The sequence below is a fragment of the Aotus nancymaae genome, unplaced genomic scaffold, assembly GCF_030222135.1.
Source record: "Aotus nancymaae isolate 86718 unplaced genomic scaffold, 86718_ANA_hifiasm-v0.15.2.pri h1tg000057l, whole genome shotgun sequence".
NCBI classification, from domain to species: Eukaryota; Metazoa; Chordata; class Mammalia; order Primates; family Aotidae; genus Aotus; species Aotus nancymaae.
The window spans coordinates 69761999-69782507 of record NW_026988471.1 but is presented as its reverse complement, the minus strand read 5'-3'; the positions used below and the strand labels follow the sequence as shown (position 1 = coordinate 69782507).

The 20509-nt window shown below is 43.2% G+C and overlaps 1 protein-coding gene across 1 annotated transcript; it reads left to right on the top strand.

The window, feature by feature from the left end:
* The first annotated feature begins 2209 nt into the window (after positions 1–2209).
* Positions 2210–15275, top strand: FIGLA (folliculogenesis specific bHLH transcription factor). Its single transcript, XM_012475617.2, has 5 exons — positions 2210–2443; positions 5351–5503; positions 7155–7379; positions 14937–14971; positions 15203–15275. The coding sequence occupies exons 1-5, from the start codon at positions 2213–2215 to the stop codon at positions 15216–15218; spliced, it is 660 nt and encodes a 219-aa protein (XP_012331040.1). The 5' UTR covers positions 2210–2212; the 3' UTR covers positions 15219–15275.
* Positions 15276–20509: the final 5234 nt, after the last annotated feature.

Here is a 20509-nt window from a genome sequence, read left to right as displayed (position 1 = left end):
GTGTGCTTACCTATGTATATGTCATAGCTTTGAAAAGAGCTTAGAAGCAATGACATCTCAAAAGGAATGAGCAACCAAGCATATAGATCTTGGTTTCTAAATCCTAACTTCCACTAAAAGAAGAATAGACTGATCCCTGGACTGGGGCTGGGGTTGGGAAAATTCAAGAAAAGCCTTCCTGGTACAAGTAAGAAAGTACACAAAGAATGAGGGGGTCATATGAAAAGGACAGAGGAGCAACTTGGAGGGGCTCTCATAGGCCAAATCTGGGACAATTTGAGCATTAAAATAATGATGTGAATAAATGACGTCCTGTGAATAAAACAGAAATTCATGAGCCCATGCTGACATACATACAAAATAAATAAATAAATGGGAAGAAGAGAAAGCTTTTCTTCACAGTAGAATGCCAATCATTTGGCTATAATCAGGGTGGTGATTGATTCAGGCAGGCATCAACAATGAATGAGAAGGAGTATCTCCTCACAAAATATTTATTTATGGTGGAAAAACCTGACACCACCACCTTGACCAGGCGATTAAGGTTAACATCACCAGTGATGGGGCAGATCCACCTCATGTACTTCCTGATGTGATGCACTGAGAAGAGCCCAGCATCATTTCTATGGAGCCCCTCCATGAGCACCACCTCCATGGGTGGGGTCTGGACATGAGCAGATAGTGGACAGACCCAGGGTGAGGGACATCTTACAGAATGAAAGGCCCTTACTCTTTTAAACTGTCCAGAGCATTAAGACAGGACAAGATGGAGGAAATGGTCCAGAATGAAGGAGAGTAGAAATCTGACAACAAAATAAAACTTGTAGTCTTGCATTGGATTCCAACTAGAAAGGAAAAAGACATTGTTCAGACAGCCGGTGGTACTTGAATGGGGTCCATAGATTGGATAGTGGCACAGTACCAATGCTTACTTTCTAGTTTGAGTGGTGTGTTGTGGTTGTGTGGAAGAGCGGCCTTGTTTAGGGGGAATACCCACTGGAGTATTTAGAGGTGATGGGACAGCATGTCTGCAACTTTAAAACTTAAAAAAAAAAAAAAAATGGATCAGTGGATGCTGTTAGAGGTCATTATCGTAAGGGAACTAACACAGGAATAGAAAACCAAACACTGCATGCTCTCACTTTATAAGTGGGAGCTAAACATTGAATACACAGGAACACAAATATGGGAACAATAGACACTGGGGTCTGCTTGAGGGGGAGGTAAGAGGGGGGCAGGGGTTGGAAGGATACCTATTGGGTACTATGCTCACTACATAGGCGACGGGATCATTTGTACACCATACCTTGGGACACACAATTTACCCACATAACAAACAAACAAAAAAATGTATTTCTACGCTTGGAAGGATTTTACAGAGGGCTTCTAGAAACATGTCTGATTTCCAGTTGCAAGAGCAGAATGTTCCAGTTACATTGATAACCTCCAGAGAAACAAACTCTCATGAGTAATCTAGTCAAAACAGAAGCTGTAGCTAGTTATAGAATTTCTAAAGTATTAAATTGTACTCCGCTGTTAAACAAGTTTGAGATCGCTATTTTCCAGCACATTTTCTGAAGTAACAACTGTGTTTGGCTGTGTTGACAATAAAGGTCTGTGTGGGAAAGGGGAAAAATGAATAAAACGATGTATCTCCCCGCCCACAAAAAAGAAAAAAAAAGAAAAAGAATAGTTCAAATAGAATGGAAAAACAATAATAAAAAATAATATTCACAGCGAGAAAGAGGGGCGATGGAGCAAACGTGAAAAGTTAGTAAGTAGCGTGGCGAAGGTGACACAGGAGCTCTTTGAAACTCTTTTTGCCATTTTCCCTGCAACTTTTCAAAATGAATTTTTCAAAACGTTTTGTGGATATCCATTACATTTTTCTGTATACACATATTCAGAAACTCAGGCCCCAACCCGGACTGATGAAACGGGAATTTAGGGGACTGGAACCCTGGCATGTGGATCGGGAAAAACACCACCACCACTCCCCGGGCGGTTCCAGTGTGCCAGCGCTCCTGATTCGCACCTGTGCGGCTGGTTCAACGCGACACCTGGACGCAGCCTCCAAAGAGCTGGCGGGGATTGGAATAAACGGACGGCGAATGGGCGCAGGTGGTCCAGCCTCCGCCCCCGCCCCCGCCCGGGCCTCGTGCGGCCCCAGGTGAGCGGGTGAAAGCCCGGCCTCCGCAGCCTCCGCCCCGCCATGGACCCCGCGCCCGGCACCCTGGATCTCCGCGCCGCGACGCCCGCGCTCCTGGGCGTCCCGCAGGCGGAGGTGTTGGAGGACGTGTTGCGGGAGGAGTTCGGGCCGCTGCCCCAGCTGGCCGCCATCTGCAGGCTCAAACGGCTGCCCTCAGGCGGCTACTCTTCCACCGAAGACCTCCAGTTGGTGCTGGAGCGGCGGCGCGTGGCCAACGCTAAGGAGCGCGAGCGGGTGAGGGGTCCCCGGGGTCCACGCCCGCCCCCCACGTCCCCGCTTCACCACCAAACACCTGGTCAACACCGGGGCCCGCTGGAGGCGACTTGCAGCTCCCGGGGCCTCCCGCGCCCCCAGAGGGTCGGGAGAATGGTAGTGGCCTCCTTCCTCTGCTGCTCGTTGGCGGCTGCTGCGGTGGCCGCCTCACCCGCTAACCCTCAGGGATTTGTGCAGGACCCGGGTCCGGGAGGGGACAGAAATGGGGCCCTGACAACTTCCAAAATGTCTCCCTGGGCAAGAGCTTTACAAGCTTCACGTGCGGGAGGTGCGCTTTCACCTCACACCGTGGGCGCGGGAGGGTGCTTGGGGCGCGCGGGGATCCCCTTCGCTCCTTTTTCTTGCCTTCTGCATCTCGGCCTCGAAGCAGACACGAGGGTGAGGAGAAAGTGGGGCCTGACGGAAGTTACTTTTCTTTAAAGTCACAAAACACGACGTCGCAGTGTGCACCCAAGAGTCCCACTCAACTGTCAATATAAAATGACTGTTCCCCGGCCGGGTCGCAGCGACTCGCAAACGGGAAGGGTCCCCGTGGGCCGTGGTTGGAGCGGCACCTGCTGGTAGATTTTACTATCGCTAACGAAACTCTGCCCCAAGTTTGGGAGACATGGTCTCGGTTCCTAGCGTTTGCATTCTACGGGTTTGGTTGCAGCAGAGGCGAATCCAGGAGAGGGAAGGGTGAGGGGTGGAAGAGGGAGCAGAGCGCACAGTTAGGCCTGGGACTGGGAAGGGAAGTTCCGCTGAGGGCTGTTCCTAGGCACCCCAGGCCTTTTAGAAATGCCCCAGTGAAGCAAGCAGGAGCTTTGCAGGAAGAGGGCAAGAGAAGAAAGAACGACAGAAGAGTAGGAGACTTCTCTAAGTAGCTGGGACTATAGGCATGCACCACACCCGGCTAATTTTTGTATTTTTAGTAGAGACGGGGTTTCACCATGTTGGCCAGGCTGGTCTTGAACTCCTGACTTCGTGATCCACCTGCCTCGGCCTCCCAAAGTGCTGGGATTACAGGTGTGAGCCACCACGCCCGGCCTGTAATCTAATATTTTAAGTGGTCCTTCCCACCAGAAAGGAATTGTCTTTTCCAGAGAATCTGTCCTGGTTTTATTCACTAAAACACTAATAAGCTTTATTGTTCTTTATAATAAGGTTAACATACCTGGAAAAGACAGACATGACTGAAAAGGTTAAGAGATACAACACAGATATAACTACTGTGAACGTTTTTGTGTATATCCTCCCAGTCTTTTTTTCTAGTTGTGTGTATTCATATATATATGAAAATGCTTTTGATAATGTTGAGTGGAAGGAATTACAAACACATGTACTGAATGACAATTTTGTAAAATTATATATATACATTCATATATAATTTTGCAAAACTATAATATATGTACCGAATGGCAATTTTGTAAAATTATGTAATTTTACAAAATTATATATAATATATAAATGAATATAAATATGTACTGAATGATAATTTTGTAAAGTTATATTTAATATAAATATAAATTTATAATTTTACAAAATTTTCATTCAGTACATATTTTTGTAATTTTTTCCCACTTAACACTATCAAAAGCATTTTCTTATATTCTTAAGTATTCTTTCAAAGAACAGTTTTTGACTGCATAGTTGGTCTAAAAACGGACCATAATGTATTCAGTCTCTTATTGTTAGGCATGTTTGCTGTTTGTAGCTTCTTACTGGTACCTAAGTATTGGTGTAACTCTATGTGTGTGTCTGATAATTTCCTTAGAATAAAATGCTACAAGTGAAATTACTGGGACTTAGGACATATACAATTGAATGGCTTTTGATACAAGTTACCCAATTGCTTTCTAGTTAGGTTTACTCATTTTTATTCTCCCTTACATGTCTAGGACTGTTCTATTTTTCATGCTATCCGTGATCCTGGGTATGATAAAAATGTTAGCCTCTTTGATATATGAAAAATGGTATCTAATTTCTGTTTTAGTTTGTAGTTCTTTGACTATTAAAGTTAACTTTTTTTATACACTGACTGGTTGTTGTATTCTCCTGTGAATTGGCCAACTATGTCCTTTGTCCGGTTTGCTCCAGAGTAGGATATACTCAATGTATATTGGCTTTGTGGTATAGTGGAAGCCAGCTCTCCCAGGGCCTATGTCTCCCAGGGGGATGACCATCAGAATTATAGGCCTTCAGAGACAGGAATTAGACTCTGGAGAAGGGAGAAAAATATAAGCCTTGGAAGTCTCACCAACTCTCTGGATTCTCTTTGCCTCTATATCATTAACTCAGTGGGGAAAGAGGTTGAAGGAGTTGATGGCTCAGTGCTTGAGTTGACAGGTGTTTGCACATTTGATTCATCAGCAGCAATACCACTTCTTGAGGGCTTTCTATGTGCCAGGTTCGGGTGAGGTGTCTTACGTGTACATTATATCACTTAATCACACCCCCCAAAAAGCTTTAAGATATTTTCCACTCTGCAGATGAACAAACTGAGGCTTAGTGATGTGAAGTATTCCACACACTCTTGTAAATGATAGACCTGGATTTTAAATCTGGGTGTAGTTGACTCAGATTTCAGCCACTCACTCCTCTGCTGCCTCTGCATTATGATACAGTGGGTATGCTGTCACAGGAAGAGGAGTGAGGTCAGCATGAACATGAACACACCTTGCAGCCCATCTGCCCATAGTGCCAAGTTTATGCCATTTTATCTTCCTTTGCAATGAACTGCACTGCTGGTGGAGCAGTGACTCTTTGGGGCATATGCCTGTTTAGATTTGCACCCAGGCAAGAAGGCTGTGGAAACAACCCCCTTCAGTAGTTTGGGGAGATGTCTCTATAAACTGGCTTCTCTGTGTCACTGTGCTTTTTGTTTTCTAGATAAAAAATCTCAACCGTGGTTTTGCCAAATTGAAGGCACTTGTGCCATTTCTTCCCCAAAGCAGGAAGCCCAGCAAAGTTGATATCCTTAAAGGCGCTACTGAATATATACAGGTTCTCAGTCATGTTTTGGAAGAAGCCGAAGACTCAGAGGTAAAGGTGTAAGATTTTAGAATGATGATAGCCACCATTTAGTAGGCCTTTTCTATGTACCAGACACTGCCCAGTGACATATGTATACTTTCCAGTTAATAACAATCCTCTGAGCTATTTTTCTGACCCTCATTTTACAGAGAGAGAAACCAAAATATAGTTAAGGGCCACACAGCTATGAAATGTCAGGACTGGGATTTGAACCCAGATCTATATGAGCTTTGGAGTTGAGTCCCTGACCAACTTTACTTGCCTCTGGTCACTGTCCAGGGCACCTAGCTCCTCCTGACTGTTGAATCTTTGATAGGATTTCTATAGTTAAACTTAGGAGGAGGCTTTCCTAAAAGCGCTTTTGTTGTTTCCCTATAGCAGAATGCACATCAGACACGACACAGGAAGGAAGCGGCATTTCTTTTCCCCAAGGGACCTCTCTTAGGAGAGACCCTCCCTGAGGCCAGCTGAAGAGCTCAGCAAGGGTCTGGTGATACCAGTCTCATGGGGTTTTGCAACTATTCAGCAGGAAGGACACAAATGGCCCTGTAAATTGTGAAGCATCATAGTGCTACCACCATTATGAGTGGGATAGCTCAGAAGTGTCCATCAGGCATTGTGAAGTGTGGGCTGGTTTTACGGACTTGTTCCAGGGAGAGGCAAACACTGATGGGCTGAAAATGAATCAGTCATCTGGGGAGACAAAATAGGAAGAGAGAAAAGGCCTTAGAAGTGAGCCCTAAGCAACTCTGTTGGTAGGAGGAAGGAATCATCATTAGAACGTGGCAAGAAGAGGAACACAATGGGGTCGTAAAGTTGAGGAGGAGAGAACCTTGGGAAATCAAAGGTGAGAGGCTACAGAGAGGCTGAAGAAGGCCGGGTCTGGGAAAGGGAAACAGAAGTGGGCTGGACATCAACTTGGAGGAGATTGAGGGTGCGTTATTGGTAAATATCTGGAATCCACACAGATTCAGAGAAAGGCGGCAAACTTCAAGTCCATTTAACCTAGAAGTCCAAGAGTGGAAAGAAGAATCTCCACCCCACCCTGCCCCGCCCCACCCAAAAAAAGGCAGAAAGAAAAGCTGTTAGATCAAGTGAAGGTCTTTCCTAAGTAGAAATTTGATCATGTTTAGGAACAGAAGGAGAGATACTAGAGAGAAAAGAAACAATTATCCTAGAAATTTGGGGCAGAAATAGCCAGGCATAGCATAGTACCTTTGAATGTGTTTTTCTTCTCCGTTAGTCCTAGCCAGGTGACTGCCAGGAAGCTACATTCTGTAGTGGCAGGAGTGGATTATCCTACTGGCCAAACTGGATGCTTGGGTTGTGATATGGTCACAGTGTTTGAACATGTGCAGGTGGCTACCTTAGTTTTTCCTTGCATGTTAATTGTGTATCTGAAGTGCTTTATTCATTGTAAAATATAGGATCTATTCCATGCCATAATATTTTTAAAGCAGTTGCCTATTGCATAACATTTTAAGATTATGGGAGAACAAAATATGGTCAATTGAATTATGCTTTTCTCTCCATAATAACTTAAGCATTGCCTTTATCACTTAAATGAAACCTCATCAATAAAACTTTGAAATATATTGATTTAAGTCATCAAAATCTTTCTGTCATATTATACCATTTGACAACTAAATATGGTTTCCAGAAACAAGACCCAGATGAGCAGAGCTATAGTAGCAGCACTTCTGAACCTCATATATCCTCCGCTAGAGAGCTATCAAGAAACATCATCCAAGGTATCGGCTGTGCTTTCAGCTTGAAGAATGAAGAGGAAGAGCCTTGGGCAGATGGTGGCAGTGGTGAGCCGGCACATTCTTGTCGCCAGAGAGTGTTGTCTACAACTGGAGTCATGTCCCCAACCAGAAGTCTGGTAAAATATTTCTTCTTAAATAGCCATACAGATATCAAAAACCTTAAAATGTGTACTTTGAGGTATGGGTCATTTTTCCATGCTAAAACATGATGAAAACAAGATAATTTTATGAAAGCTCCTGGGTGGGGCAGTGGGATTTACTAGTTTGGGAGATTATTTTGTTTCTAAATTAACTGGTAAGCAGCTCCTGGGAAGGGGAAATTCCACCAGAACCACCCAATACAGACCTAAGTTTATCTTTTTAATAATCTTATTTAACCCACCAAAAGGTTTTCTGGACTCTATGGTCGCCAGAAAAAGTGAGTAGCTTGACATACATAAAGATGCATGCATGGCGTTACTTTTTTTTGGTGGTGGCCGGGCGGGGGGAGGGTGGGGGAGTGTGGTGGTGCTGGTTGTAAGGCAACATTTTAAGTGAAATAACAAAAGTGTTCATTGTCTCTTACTATTTTGTCAACTAAAGAAACAGCTAGAAGTAGCAGCGTGCTTCTCTAAGTCCAGAAGTAGACTTTCTGTTCTTGTTGTGGACTAGTATACATACATGAGGCCCCCTGCTCTATCCTACCCTGCAACGCAATTACTACTGAAATAAGAAAGATGTATAGGAATGTGATGCAAGCATGCTGTAACAGACATGTTGCATGGTGTGATATAAGGAACAGTGAGCGCTGTGGAGTCATGAATGGTAGTTGGAGGAAGGCAGTTTAGGGGAGCAGCTGAGAGCAGGCTCTGGAGACAGATTGCTGAAGTTTAAACCCTGGTTTTACCACTTGCTAACTGTGTAACCATGCATGAGCTACTGAACTCCTCTAATCCTCTGTTTCCCCATCTGAGGAATGGGTATAATAATTGTACTTACCTTGTATATAAGATAACTAACTTCAAATGATATCATGTCAGCAAAGTATCTGGCATAGTACCTGTCATGTCACTTCGACAGATATCAAATTTTTTTGACTCACGAGCAGTCAACATTGATTAATGAGCAATAATAAGCTGCAGACATCCCAGCTTTGTCTGTAGCCAGTGTTTTGAGTTTTCTCACTTGGCTTTCACCAATGCTGTGCTCTGATTTGAGGTCCACCAGGCTTCCTGCTGGCTGTGGGGTGGGGAGAGCCGGGGTTGGGGGCGGCCTTGGCTTCCATTTCTGGTTTGATAAATGTGTTCTAAGGATTCATTTGTGCATATGCTCAGTCTAGATTTTCATATTCTGACCACTTGACATGTAAGATTTCCCTGGCCAGTCAACCCATAGGAGACAGAATTCCTGTTGCTACTACATGAGCTGACATGGAATGACTAGGAACAACAACAGCAACAAAAGAGTGGGGCCAGGCGCGGTGGATCACGCTTTAATCCCAACACTTAGGGAGGCCGAGGCGGTGGGTCACCTGAGACCGGGAGTTCAAGACCAGCCTGGGAAACATGGTGAAACCCCATTGCTACTAAAAATTGGGTGTGGTGGCGGGCACCTGTAGTCCCAGCTACTCAGGAGGCTGAGGCAGGAGAATGGCTTGAACCTGGGAGGGGAGGTTGCAGTGAGCTGAGATCATGCCACTGCACTCCAGCCTGGGCAACAGAGCGAGACGCTGTCTCAAAAATAAAAATGAGTGAAGAAATGACCTGAGCTAGACCTGGAACCTGACTATCTAAGTTAATAAGAGTAATGCTTCTGCAAATGCTAGTATCAAGGTGAAAATCTTATTTGCACTGAATCCTCATTGATCCTTGTCCAGTAGATATCATCATATCATTCTCATGTTGAGCCACCTGGCTACAGCTTCCTGCCAGTCCTGTTGGACCTGGGCTGGGACAGGAACCTCTGCAGTAGCAGAGCAGACCTGTGCTTGGCAGTACTACTAGCAAGTACATATGGTGAGAGGTCCTTGTTTTGCAAGGATAATTGATCCTGGGCATAGGCCACGTAGGGTACACTAATTTAGAGTGGAATCTAATGTTTCCAGCCAGAAATGTTCTGACTGGAAATTTTATTCAAAAAAGGGAATAAAATACTTAATTTTTAGTCTTTTTAACCAAGTTTGTTTTTAATTGGAAGAGTGCTAATTTGTAGAATGAACCAAGGAGGTCTCCACATTTAAGATTTTTATGGACAGTGCATGTCACTTCTGTCAAATGTGACTTCTGAGGCCTGATTGTAAAGAGGGCCATTTTTTGCAGAGGCATTCTAAGATTTCCTCAGTTTTGTCAAAGATTTTTCATCCTTTCATTTTCAAATCATTTTTTTTTTTTTTTTTTGAGACAGAGTCTCACCCTGTTGTCAGGCTGGAGTGCAGTGGCATGATCTCGGCTCATTGCAACCTCCACATCCCGAGTTCAAGCAATTCTCCTGCCTCAGCCTCCCGAGAAGCTGGGACTACAGGTGCCCACCACCACGCTTGGCTAAATTTGTATTTTTAGTAGAGATGGGGTTTCACCATGTTTGCCAGGACGGTCCTGATCTCTTGACCTCATAATCCGCCAACCTTGGCCTCCCAAAGTGGTGGAATTACAGACGTGAGCCACTGTGCCTGGCCATTCATTTTTAAAATTTAAAAAATTAGTCTGAAACAATAGTCAACTTATAGAAGGGTTGCAGTTACAGTACAAAGAACTTTTTTTCTGACCCATTTGAGGGTCAGTTGCCAACCTGATGTTCTATCACCCCTAAGGCTTCAGTGTACATTTCTTACAAATAGGACATTCCTTTGCATAGCCACAATGCAACCACTAAGTCTGGTAATTAATGTTGTCGTATTACTGCCATACAATCCTCAGGTCCCATTCAAGTTTCACCACTAGTCTCAATAACGTCTCTTCTAGCGAATGGACCCAGTTGAGAATCATGAATTACATTTTGTTGCCATGGCTCCTTCAGTCTGGAAGAAGAGTTTCTTGGTGCTTCTGTGACTTATAACCATGACATGTTTGGAGATCACAGGCCAGTTGTTTTATAGTGTGTGTCTTGATCTGTATTTGTCTGTTTCCTTTTGATTAGATTCAGAGATGCATCGTTGGCAGGAATAACAAAAGTGATGCTGTTTTCCACTCATTGCGTCCTATTACATGAGGGCAGATTTGATTTATTCTATTTCTAACAATATTCACTTTGATCACTTGCTTACGGTGGGACTGCCAAGCTTTTTCACTTTAAAGTTAGTCTTATTTTATGAGGAGGTGTTTTGAAACTATGTAAATATCTCATTAATCATCAAACATTCTATATTTATCAAATTTGTAATTTGGAAATAATTATAGATTCACAGGAAGTTGCAAAAATAGTTCAGAGAAGTGCTGTGCATCCTTAGCCCAATTTTCCCCAATGGTTGCACCTTCCATAACTATAGTATCATATCAAAACCAGGAAATTGACATTGGTACCATGTATGCATAGTTGTATGTTGTTTTATCACATGTGTAGATTCATGGAATCACCTTTGCAATCCAGATGCAGAACTGTTCCATCACCACAAAGATCTTCGTGCTGCCCCTTTATGGTCATACCTGCACTCTGCTCCTGCCACTCCATTCTTCCAAACCCCTGGACATCACTAATCTCTTCTCCACCTCTATAATTTATCTTGGGAATGCTATAAAAATGAAACCATACATTATGTGATTTTTAGAGTTGGTTGTTTCCCACTCAGATGATGCCCTTGAGATCATCCATGTTGCTGTATTAATGGTCTCTTCCTTGGCTTTATGCTGTGTAATCTGCCGTGTGGATGCACCACAGTTTAATTGTTCACTTAAATATTTTAGAACATTTTGGTTGTTTTTATATGGACATTTTTATATTAGTATGAGCTCATGATTTTCCATTCAGTGAATTATTATATACTATAATTATTTATTGCTCAAATTGTCCCCACTATGGCCAGCGAAAACTCCTTAAGCTGAACCCTTCTGTTTGACATGTCATCATCATTATTTGATCATTTTCTTTCTGGAAGAAGATGTTCCAACCTCATCTTGTACTTTTCTATCCCAGCCCTGGAATCAGCCACGTCTGAGGATGTCCCCTGTGTATAACCCATCTTCCATCTCTGTTGCCATCCCCTCACCACATGGCTGTTCTTCTCAGTCCTTTGAACTTTAACACTCATGGCAAACTGTACCTCCATAAAAACCTCCTTCGTGGCTCTGACATTCCACGCAAGTCCCTCAAAATGTGGATTCCTCCGCTCTCTGCTCTGGCTAAATCACCTACACACACAAGTGCCTGGGTTTTTCCACTCCATGCTGAACTGCCCCTTTCCATGGACTTCTTACCCAGCTTGGGCTCTGAGTCCCCAGGCCAGGCCTCCACCCCTTCCATGGGGCTGCCATTCCCACCCTGATTGGGCTCTACCACTTTTGCACTGTACCACCTCCCCTGTGTGAACATGCCCCTTATCTGCTGGGTCTCTGATATCCTATGCTGGGCTGCCTCTATATGTGGGTGCCATCTCACCCCACTTGGGCTCTGATACCACCTCACTTTGGGTCACTAGGGCTTCTCACTACCTGTGACCCAGCTAATGACATTAGTACTGAATTGTTTAGGAGAGAGAAGGGGAACTCACTTTTTCTTTGAAGTACCTACTGTGCAGCCATCTTTCTGGCTAGTTTTCTCTTTGTGAACATTTATCTCTGAGATCTTTAATTATACATGAGTTGAGCAATTATTCAATATCACCTTTGTTAACTTTATTAAAAGCTTGCATTTTACAATCGGGAACCAGGATGGGCCCAAGATAAAAAGGGTCCCAGGAAGTGATGCTCAGGCTGACCCTTATTTGACAAAAGGATCCCCATAAAAAGGTTCAACCCAGCTTTCCTGAAGGGACAAGATTTCAGGATCCTGACCCAACTGGAGATCTAGTGACAGTTAATATGGTTCATTGGACAGAAATGCTCATATGCAGGGGAGCTTAAGATTTGGGAGCCAGGCCGTCTCCAGCTTCAGTTTGCAGGAGTGGCACCCTTTTCCCTGCCCTTGATGAGGACCCAGGGAGTGAAATCCTGGTGGTGACAGGGATGGGCATTTTGAGGGATTTGGAGATGGGGTCAGAGCAGACTGTGCAAGATCAACAACATTCCTGAAAGGCAAAGTCCCGAATGAAGTACATGAGAATCTGCTGATGACAGGGATGGAGATTAACTTCTGGGGCCAGAGCAGGTTCACTCAGGGAATGAATTGGCAAGTATTTACGTGGATGGAGAGGGCCATGAGCCATGTGAAGCCACAGCATAAGGTGTTGGTAGGGAGAAAAATTAATTTCAAGGTCCAGGAGAGGCTTGTTTAAAATTGGAGCTTCAAAGTGTAAGTTTTTGCCATATTGGGGTTGGCATTGCTGGATGTCAGGGTGTTCATTGTCTTGCCATTGTTTATTCCTTCTATTTGCCACCTGTGGTTATGGCTCAGGCATTTCATATCATGTATGGCTCTAAATTTTGTTCAGAGTTGCCCGTGACACTGTAGAGACCATGTCTCTAGACAAAGACCACCCTCAATTTTGGAGTAAGATGCCAAGAGCGCTGGAGTTTGAGGGCCTTTGGAAAGGGACATATGGAGAGACATAAGTGTCTGCTACAGGGGTCTGAGTATGCTGCCATTGAATACTTCCAAACTTTGGCATGTCACGGGAATATCCTTGAAAGAGTTCTTGAGAGAAAGTCTGTGTGGATGGGTGATTCCTACCACCCCTATTACAAGTTGTGGTAATCTGTGAAATTAGTCACTGGGGACATTTCTTCCTATAGCAGTTTAAGCTCTGAAATGAGATGGTCTGGCTAGTTGGGATGAATTCATTAGCACCTTGGGAAAGTCCCGAAGCCTCTTTCTTCTGTCTTCCATCTCACATTTCCCCCAGGTCATGGCTCGATGCAATTGTAAAAATTCTACCACAGTAAGTGATAGGTCTCACAGTCATCTGCCCCAGGGTTCACTGAGAGCCTCTGAGGCATATTCTGATGAGGTTAGTCAGCCCAGTATTTTACAGAGTTGTTTCCCTTTTAATGGGGTGGGTGCTTTCTGGTTTGTCCCAGTTGTCCCCACTCCTTATTGGACCACGGTAGCATATCTCACCTGGTAAGGTGTTGGGTTTTGCTCCTTGGACTAAGGGCACAGTAGCTCAGAGGAATGCTGCTCCAGTGACTGCATTTATAGCTCTGGGATTTTACTGTGCTCTCTAAACTTTGGGGACTTCGGGGCTAGTGCTGTGATAGTGCCTATGCTTGTGGTTCTCTGGGACTTGGAAAGGTGAGCCTTGCTTTTCAGACTATTGCAGGCACGAGGATTGAACTCTAAAGCTGAGTGAGCAAGGATTTCTATTTACCCCCATCTTCCTCACCAAGCCTGGCTCAGTGGGTGGAGGAATGTACATTGGAAAATATGTCAAATTCTGCAGCCACACCGCCAACAATTGGAGTGTGCCTGCCTTCTTAAAGACATTAAGCAGCAAACTGGGTTTCTATTCTTCAGACTACCCTCTTCTTGGACCTTAAACTCTTTGGCTTAGATGAGACCAATAGCCAATTTTTAATGAGCTGTGACAATAAAGACATTTATAAACCTCGGCAAGTTTTCCTATTCTCATACTTAAATATTGCATTTCTGAAATTTTCCAGCTAACTCTTAAAAACAAACTAAAACAAACGTTCTAAAATGCACTAGACTATAGGCAGGATATAGTCATCATTTAATCCTTCAAGTAAATATATATGAATTTGTCTCTTAAGTATAAAACATACTAAATATCTAAAAAATTAAAATGTATTTAAAAAATAAAACTTCTAAAGCTAAGTCTGAACTATAAAAAGAAAACAAGCTTGATCACATGTATAATGGAAAGACTCCATCAAGATTAGAAAAAAAAGTTACTCATACATATTTTGTGTCAGAGACTCTTCCTGGCAGTGTATACATATTATCCCATTTAATTTTTACAACCATCCTGTGCTATACAAACAATTACATCTATTTTACATGTGAGGAAACTAAGGAACAGAAATATCTTGCCCAATATCTGCAAGTCAATGAAGTGTTGGGGTTAGGAGGATGGGGTGATAGTGTCAAGTTCTTTTTAGCCACCTTCCTGAAATGTAAAGGAGGGTGGATTAGAAAATAGATTAATGTTTAAGGCTAAGTTAGAGCATTTGATTGCAGTGCTTTACATCTGCAGTGATATACTTACTGGGTTTCAGTATCCAAAATGCCTGACCATGACTTGAACGCCTTTATTTTTCAGTCATGGGTTTGTTTTTTCTTCAAGTTGAGGACTTCAGAAAATTGAGCAGAGACAAAATGATCTTGCCACGCTAGTAAAACCACTGATAGAAATACATTAAAGTCCTTCCAGGTTCTTTTCCTTTGCAACAAAAATAAAAAATTATCATTGGGTACATAACATTGTGTACCTGTTCTTGATTTTTCTATCACTGGCATGTTTACATGACCCATTAAGTGCGACAATTTTCTTATTGTTGGCTACCATGTTCTCAGTCTTTTGTTCTCATAAACATGACAAATAACTGATGTGTTAGCCCTTTCTGTATTTTGTATTGTTTTTGCAGGATAGATTCCCAGAAGTAGAACTGCTGAGTCACAGGTAGGTCATTCTATAACTTGATGCATAGTGCCACTTTATAACGCCACCGACTGTATAAGAAGAGTGCTAATTCCATCATATTCTTAAGATGAGTGCTGTTAAAAGATGGAGTCTTAATGGTAATACATTGGTATCTTTAAATTTAAACATCTTTGATTACCAATGAAATTAACTTTGCATAAACTTTTCTTATTTTTAACTATTTATAATGGAATTTTTTCTCTGTTTCAGACTTCCACAAGTATGAAAAATGAAAAGACCCAGGGTTACCTTCTAGAGACAAATAAATGCAGTCTTGAAAGTTTTGGAATCTCTTTTTTAAAAAAGAAATTTTGCAAGAATTCAGAGTTTAACAATTAGCCTTTCAAATAGCCTTGCCTGTCTCAAGTTTACGCCACTCAATTTTCTACTTAACTTCATGTTTCCAAGAAATAGGCTTCAGGGACTTCAGCCTTTGCTTCCAACTCATCATCATCCTCTGGGGACCTACATCTAATATCTTTCAGTCCACGTTTTTTTTTTCATTGCTTTGAGAAATAAGTTACTGTTATCCTTCCCAGAGAAATTAACCTTAATAGAAAAGCAGACTTAAGCTAGAAGAGTTGTAAGAATTGGCCAATGGGAGTGAGAGTTTTCAAGGGTTTCTAAATACCCAGCTAAGGCCAAATGGTACCTTTTGTGCAAGGTAGACAGCCAAGCACCTTGAGCACAAAGACTTCTTTATAACCGTTGCTCACAAAGACATAGTACTTATATGCTGGATTCTGTTCTCTATGCTTTCCATGTGTTAACTGATTCTTACAACAAGCCTAAGATGAAGGCATAATTATCCCTGTTTCACAGATGGGAAAATCAAGGCACAGAAAGTATAATTAGCTCAGGCTGCCATAACAAATACCATAGACTGGGTGGCTTAACAACAGAAATTTATTTCTCATAGTTCTATAGGCTGGAAAGTCCAAGATTATGGTCTGGCATTGTTTGGTTTCTGATAAGGGCTCTCTTCCTGGCTTGCAGATGGCTGCCTTGTCACTGTGTCCTCATATGGCAGAGAGATAGGTAACTTTGGTTCCCCTTCTTCTTATAAGGGCACCAATCCTATTGGATTAGAGCTCCACCCTTATATCATGTAATCTTAATACCTCCTAAAGACCCTATCTCTAAATACAGCCTCATTGGGGGTTAGGCTCTCAATATATGAATTTTGGGTGAACATATTCTGTCCATAGCATTCTGCCCTTAGCCTTTCCCCCAAATTCATTTTCTTATCACATGCAAAATATATGCATTCCACCCCAACAGCCCCCAGAATCTAAATTCATTCTCACATTAAAGTACAAAGTCTCATGTAAATATCATCTAAATCAGCTATGGGTGAGACTTAAGCTATGATTCCTGTCTTTCTCCAGCTGCGAACCTTTGAAACCAGACAAGTTAAGTGCATCCCAAACACAATGGTGAGACAGGTGTAGGATTGACATTCCTATTCCAAAAATGAAAAATAGGAAACAAAAGGTTGATGGGTCCTAAGCAAGTCCAAAACCTATTGTGGCAAATTTCATTATATCTTAAGACTGAAGAATAAATCTGTTTTGCTTTGATGCAGTGTCATCCTTGTGGCTGAGAAGGGTGACCTGCCTTTGGAAACTGAGGAGGAACTCGGCTCTCTTCCTGCCCACCCCCTTGCTCCCGCACTGAGTGGTAGCCCTGATCTCTGAATTATCATTAAAGTCATTTCTGGCCGGGCGCGGTGGCTCAAGCCTGTAATCCCAGCACTTTGGGAGGCCGAGGCGGGTGGATCACGAGGTCAAGAGATCGAGACCATCCTGGTCAACATGGTGAAACCCCGTCTCTACTAATACAAAAAAAATTAGCTGGGCACGGTGGCGCGTGCCTGTAATCCCAGCTACTCAGGAGGCTGAGGCAGGAGAATTGCCTGAACCCAGGAGGCGGAGATTGCGGTGAGCCGAGATCGCGCCATTGCGCTCCAGCCTGGGTATCAAGAGCGAAACTCCGTCTCAAAAAAAAAAAAAAAAAAAAAAAAAAAAAAAAAAAAAAAGTCATTTCTTTCCTTTGCTTAAATAATAGTGCATGTTTGCAGCCAAATAGTGATATGGTCTAGTACTATACAATCTGAGAAGGCTAACAGCCCGCCTTCATTCGTTTCCACTTTCTCCGTCCCCTTTCTTTCCAACTGTCAGTGTCTTTTGGTATAATCCCATCTGTTTTCCTGGCTTCAGCTGAGGTGGGTAATTAAATATATGAGTCACACTCATGATCAGTTTATCAAATGGTTGCTCAGCCACACCCTTAGTGTTCTCTTCAGAGTAATCTGTCTCAATTTTTGTAATATGGGTAGATTAAGAATTTTTCCAAGTCCCCAAGTTCTGGTTCCTTTTTTCTGTTTTTTTTTTGTTTTTTTTTTTTTCTTGAGACAGAATCTCACTCTGTTGCCCAGGCTGGAGTGCAGTGGCGTGATCTCAGCTCACTGTAACCTTCACCTCCTAGGTTCAAGCAATTCTCCAGCCTCAGTCTCCCGAGTAGCTGGGACTAAAGGCACGTGCCACCATGCCTGGCTAATTTTTTGTATTTTTAGTAGAGACAGGGTTTCATCATATTTAGCCAGGATGGTCTTGATCTCTTGACCTCGTGATCTGCCTGCCTAGGCCTCCCAAAGTGCTGGAATTACAGTCATGAGCCACCGTTCCTGGCCTTTTTTTTTTCTCTTTTGAGATGGAGTCTTGCACTGTTGCCCAGGCTGGACTGCAATGGTGCAATCTTGGCTCACTGCAACCTCCGCCTACTGGGGTCACTCAATTCTCTTGCCTCAGCCTCCCAAGTAGCTGTGATTACAGGCACACACCACCACACCTGGCTAATTTTTCATATTTTTAGTAGGGATGGGGTTTCACTATGTTGGCCAGACTGGTCTCAAACTCCTGACCTTGTGATCCACCCTCCTCGGCCTCCCAAGGTGCTGGGATTATAGGTGTGAGCCACCATGCCGAACCTTTTTTTCTTTTTTTAAGACAGAATTTCTACCACCCAGGCTGGAGTACGGTGGCACAATCTTGGCTCTCTGCAACCTCCCTCTTGGGTTCAAGCAATTCTCATGTCTCAGCCTCCCAAATGGCTGGGATTATAGGCATGCACCACCATGCCCAGCTAATTTTTGTATTTTTAGTACAGAAAGGATCTCATGTCAGCCATGCTGGTCTTGAACTTCTGGCCTCAAGTGATCTGCCTGCCTCAGCCTCCCAAAGTGCTGGGATTACAGGTGTGATCCACTGCACCTGGTCTCTGATTCCTTTTTGCTTTCCGTTTCTTTTTCAGTTCATCTCACATCTCCCGAATTTTACTATAAGCAGTAAGGAGGACCCACACCTCACCTTTAATACTTTGTTTAGAAATTGCTTCTGCTAAATATTTAATCTTATCACTTGCAAGTTCTACCTTCCCAAAAGCACTAGAATGTAATTCAGCCAGGTTGTTTGCCACTGTATAGCAGGATCACTTTTTTTTTTTTTTGAGATGGTGTATCACTGTCACCCAGGCTGGAGTGCAATGGCGCAATCTCGGTTAACTGCAACCTCTGCCTCCCAGGTTCAAGTGATTCTCGTGCCTCAGCTTTATTCCTGCCAACATTCTGTTCATGATTATCTATGTGTTCTCTAAGAAGATGAATGCTTCTCTCTAGCTCTCTTTTCTTTCTGAATGCTTACCAGAATTATCTTTAATATCCATATTCCTACCAACAGTCCCTTTATGGCGATCTAGGCCTTTTCTAGCATAAACCTTAAAACTCTTCCATTTTCTATCAATTACCCAGTTCTGAAACCACTTCTAGATTGTTAGGTATTTCTTATAGCAACATCCCACTCTTGGTGCCAAAATCTGCATTGGTGGTCTCCAGAGAAAAAGAACCAACAGGGGATTATTTATTGTAAGAAATTGGCTCATGCATTTATGGAAGCTGAGAAGTACCAAGATCTGCAGTGAGCAAGTTGGAGATTCAGGAGAGCCAATGGGAGGGTTACAGCTTGAGTCCAAAGGCCTGAAAACCAGGAGAGCCAATGGTTTAAGTTGCAGTCTAGAAGCCACCCACAGTAGGGAGGACAATCTGCCTTACTTGGTCTGCTGAGTCAAATGTTAATCTCACTCTGAAATACCCTCACAGATACTCTGGGATGTTTGATCACAGCCTTTTTCCTTCCCCCCATTTAAAGAGTAGTTTTGTTTGCTTGTCTGCTGGGCTTTGGGTCCCTTGCCTTCATCAGGGGGAATGGTGTAAATGAACAGAAGGAAGGAGAATAGAAGGGGAGACTAGCTGTATTAGTTTGTCCTCATACTGCTAACTAACAAAGATGTACCCAAGACTGGGTAATTTATAAAGGAAAAGAGGTTTAATGGATTCACAGTTCCACATGGCCTGGGAGGCCTCACAATCATGGTGGAAGATGAAGGAAGAGCAAAGGGACGTTTTACATGGTAGCAGGCAAGAGAAATGAGAACCAAGCAAAAGGGGAAACCCCTTATAAAACCATCGGATCTCATGAGACTTATTCACTACCACAAGAACAGCACTGGGGAAACCACCCATGTGATTCAATTATCTCCCACTGGGTCTCTCCCACAACAAGTGGGAATTATGGGAGCTACCATTCAAGATGAGATTTGGGTGGGGACACAGCCAAACCACATCACCATCTTTATTAGAGAGGAAAGAGAGCTATGTACAGAAGAAAAGCTCTGGAAAGTAGGAGAAGGGTTAGGAACTCCTAGGACAACTTCCACTGGTGTAGGACTACACTGAACAAAGACGACAAGAGAATTTCCCCTGCTCCCTCTCCTTTCCATCTATTCAATGACTTTCAGAACTTTTCAAGGCATTGGCAGTGGGATTATTTCTTTTGAATGTGGCATTGTATAGAACTGGGTCTCCGGGTAAGGATGATGAAGCCCTTACTAATGTGAGTTGTATATACCCTAAGTGGAATTCCTCAGAATCAGAATGAGAACTATCTGCTGGTCTAGCTGCCTAAGAAGCATTGGGTAGTAAGAGAATCATGGTACCAGGAACAAATCCATGGGTCTATCTGAGGCATCAGCTCCAAGTTTCAAGACAGACTTTAAAAGCTTTAGCAACTTCTAGGAGTAACAACTCCAGAATAATAAGTCCTGTTGGGCAAGTGGTGATCATAAAAAAAAAAAATTCTTTTGGATTCCTAAGGGCTGGTAGAAGGAACTAGTGCACTTAACATCGGGGGCCATGAGGGCCTCCGCTAGAGGGACTTACATGTTAGCAGGGCTCAACATGGTTCTACCCACAGCTCTCTAGGTCTGGGCCTATGTGAAGGTGGGAACTGAAGTCTGGGACCTCTCTGTCTCTGGGACCACTCTGGTTATTTCCTGGTGTGGCCAGGGTTACACTGGTTGTCTCAATAAGTAATAAGACCATAAGTGCTTTCGCTTGGTGTCCTATTTTGTCTACATGACAACCTTGGGTAGTTGGAGGATGTATTAGTTTTCTGGGGCTCC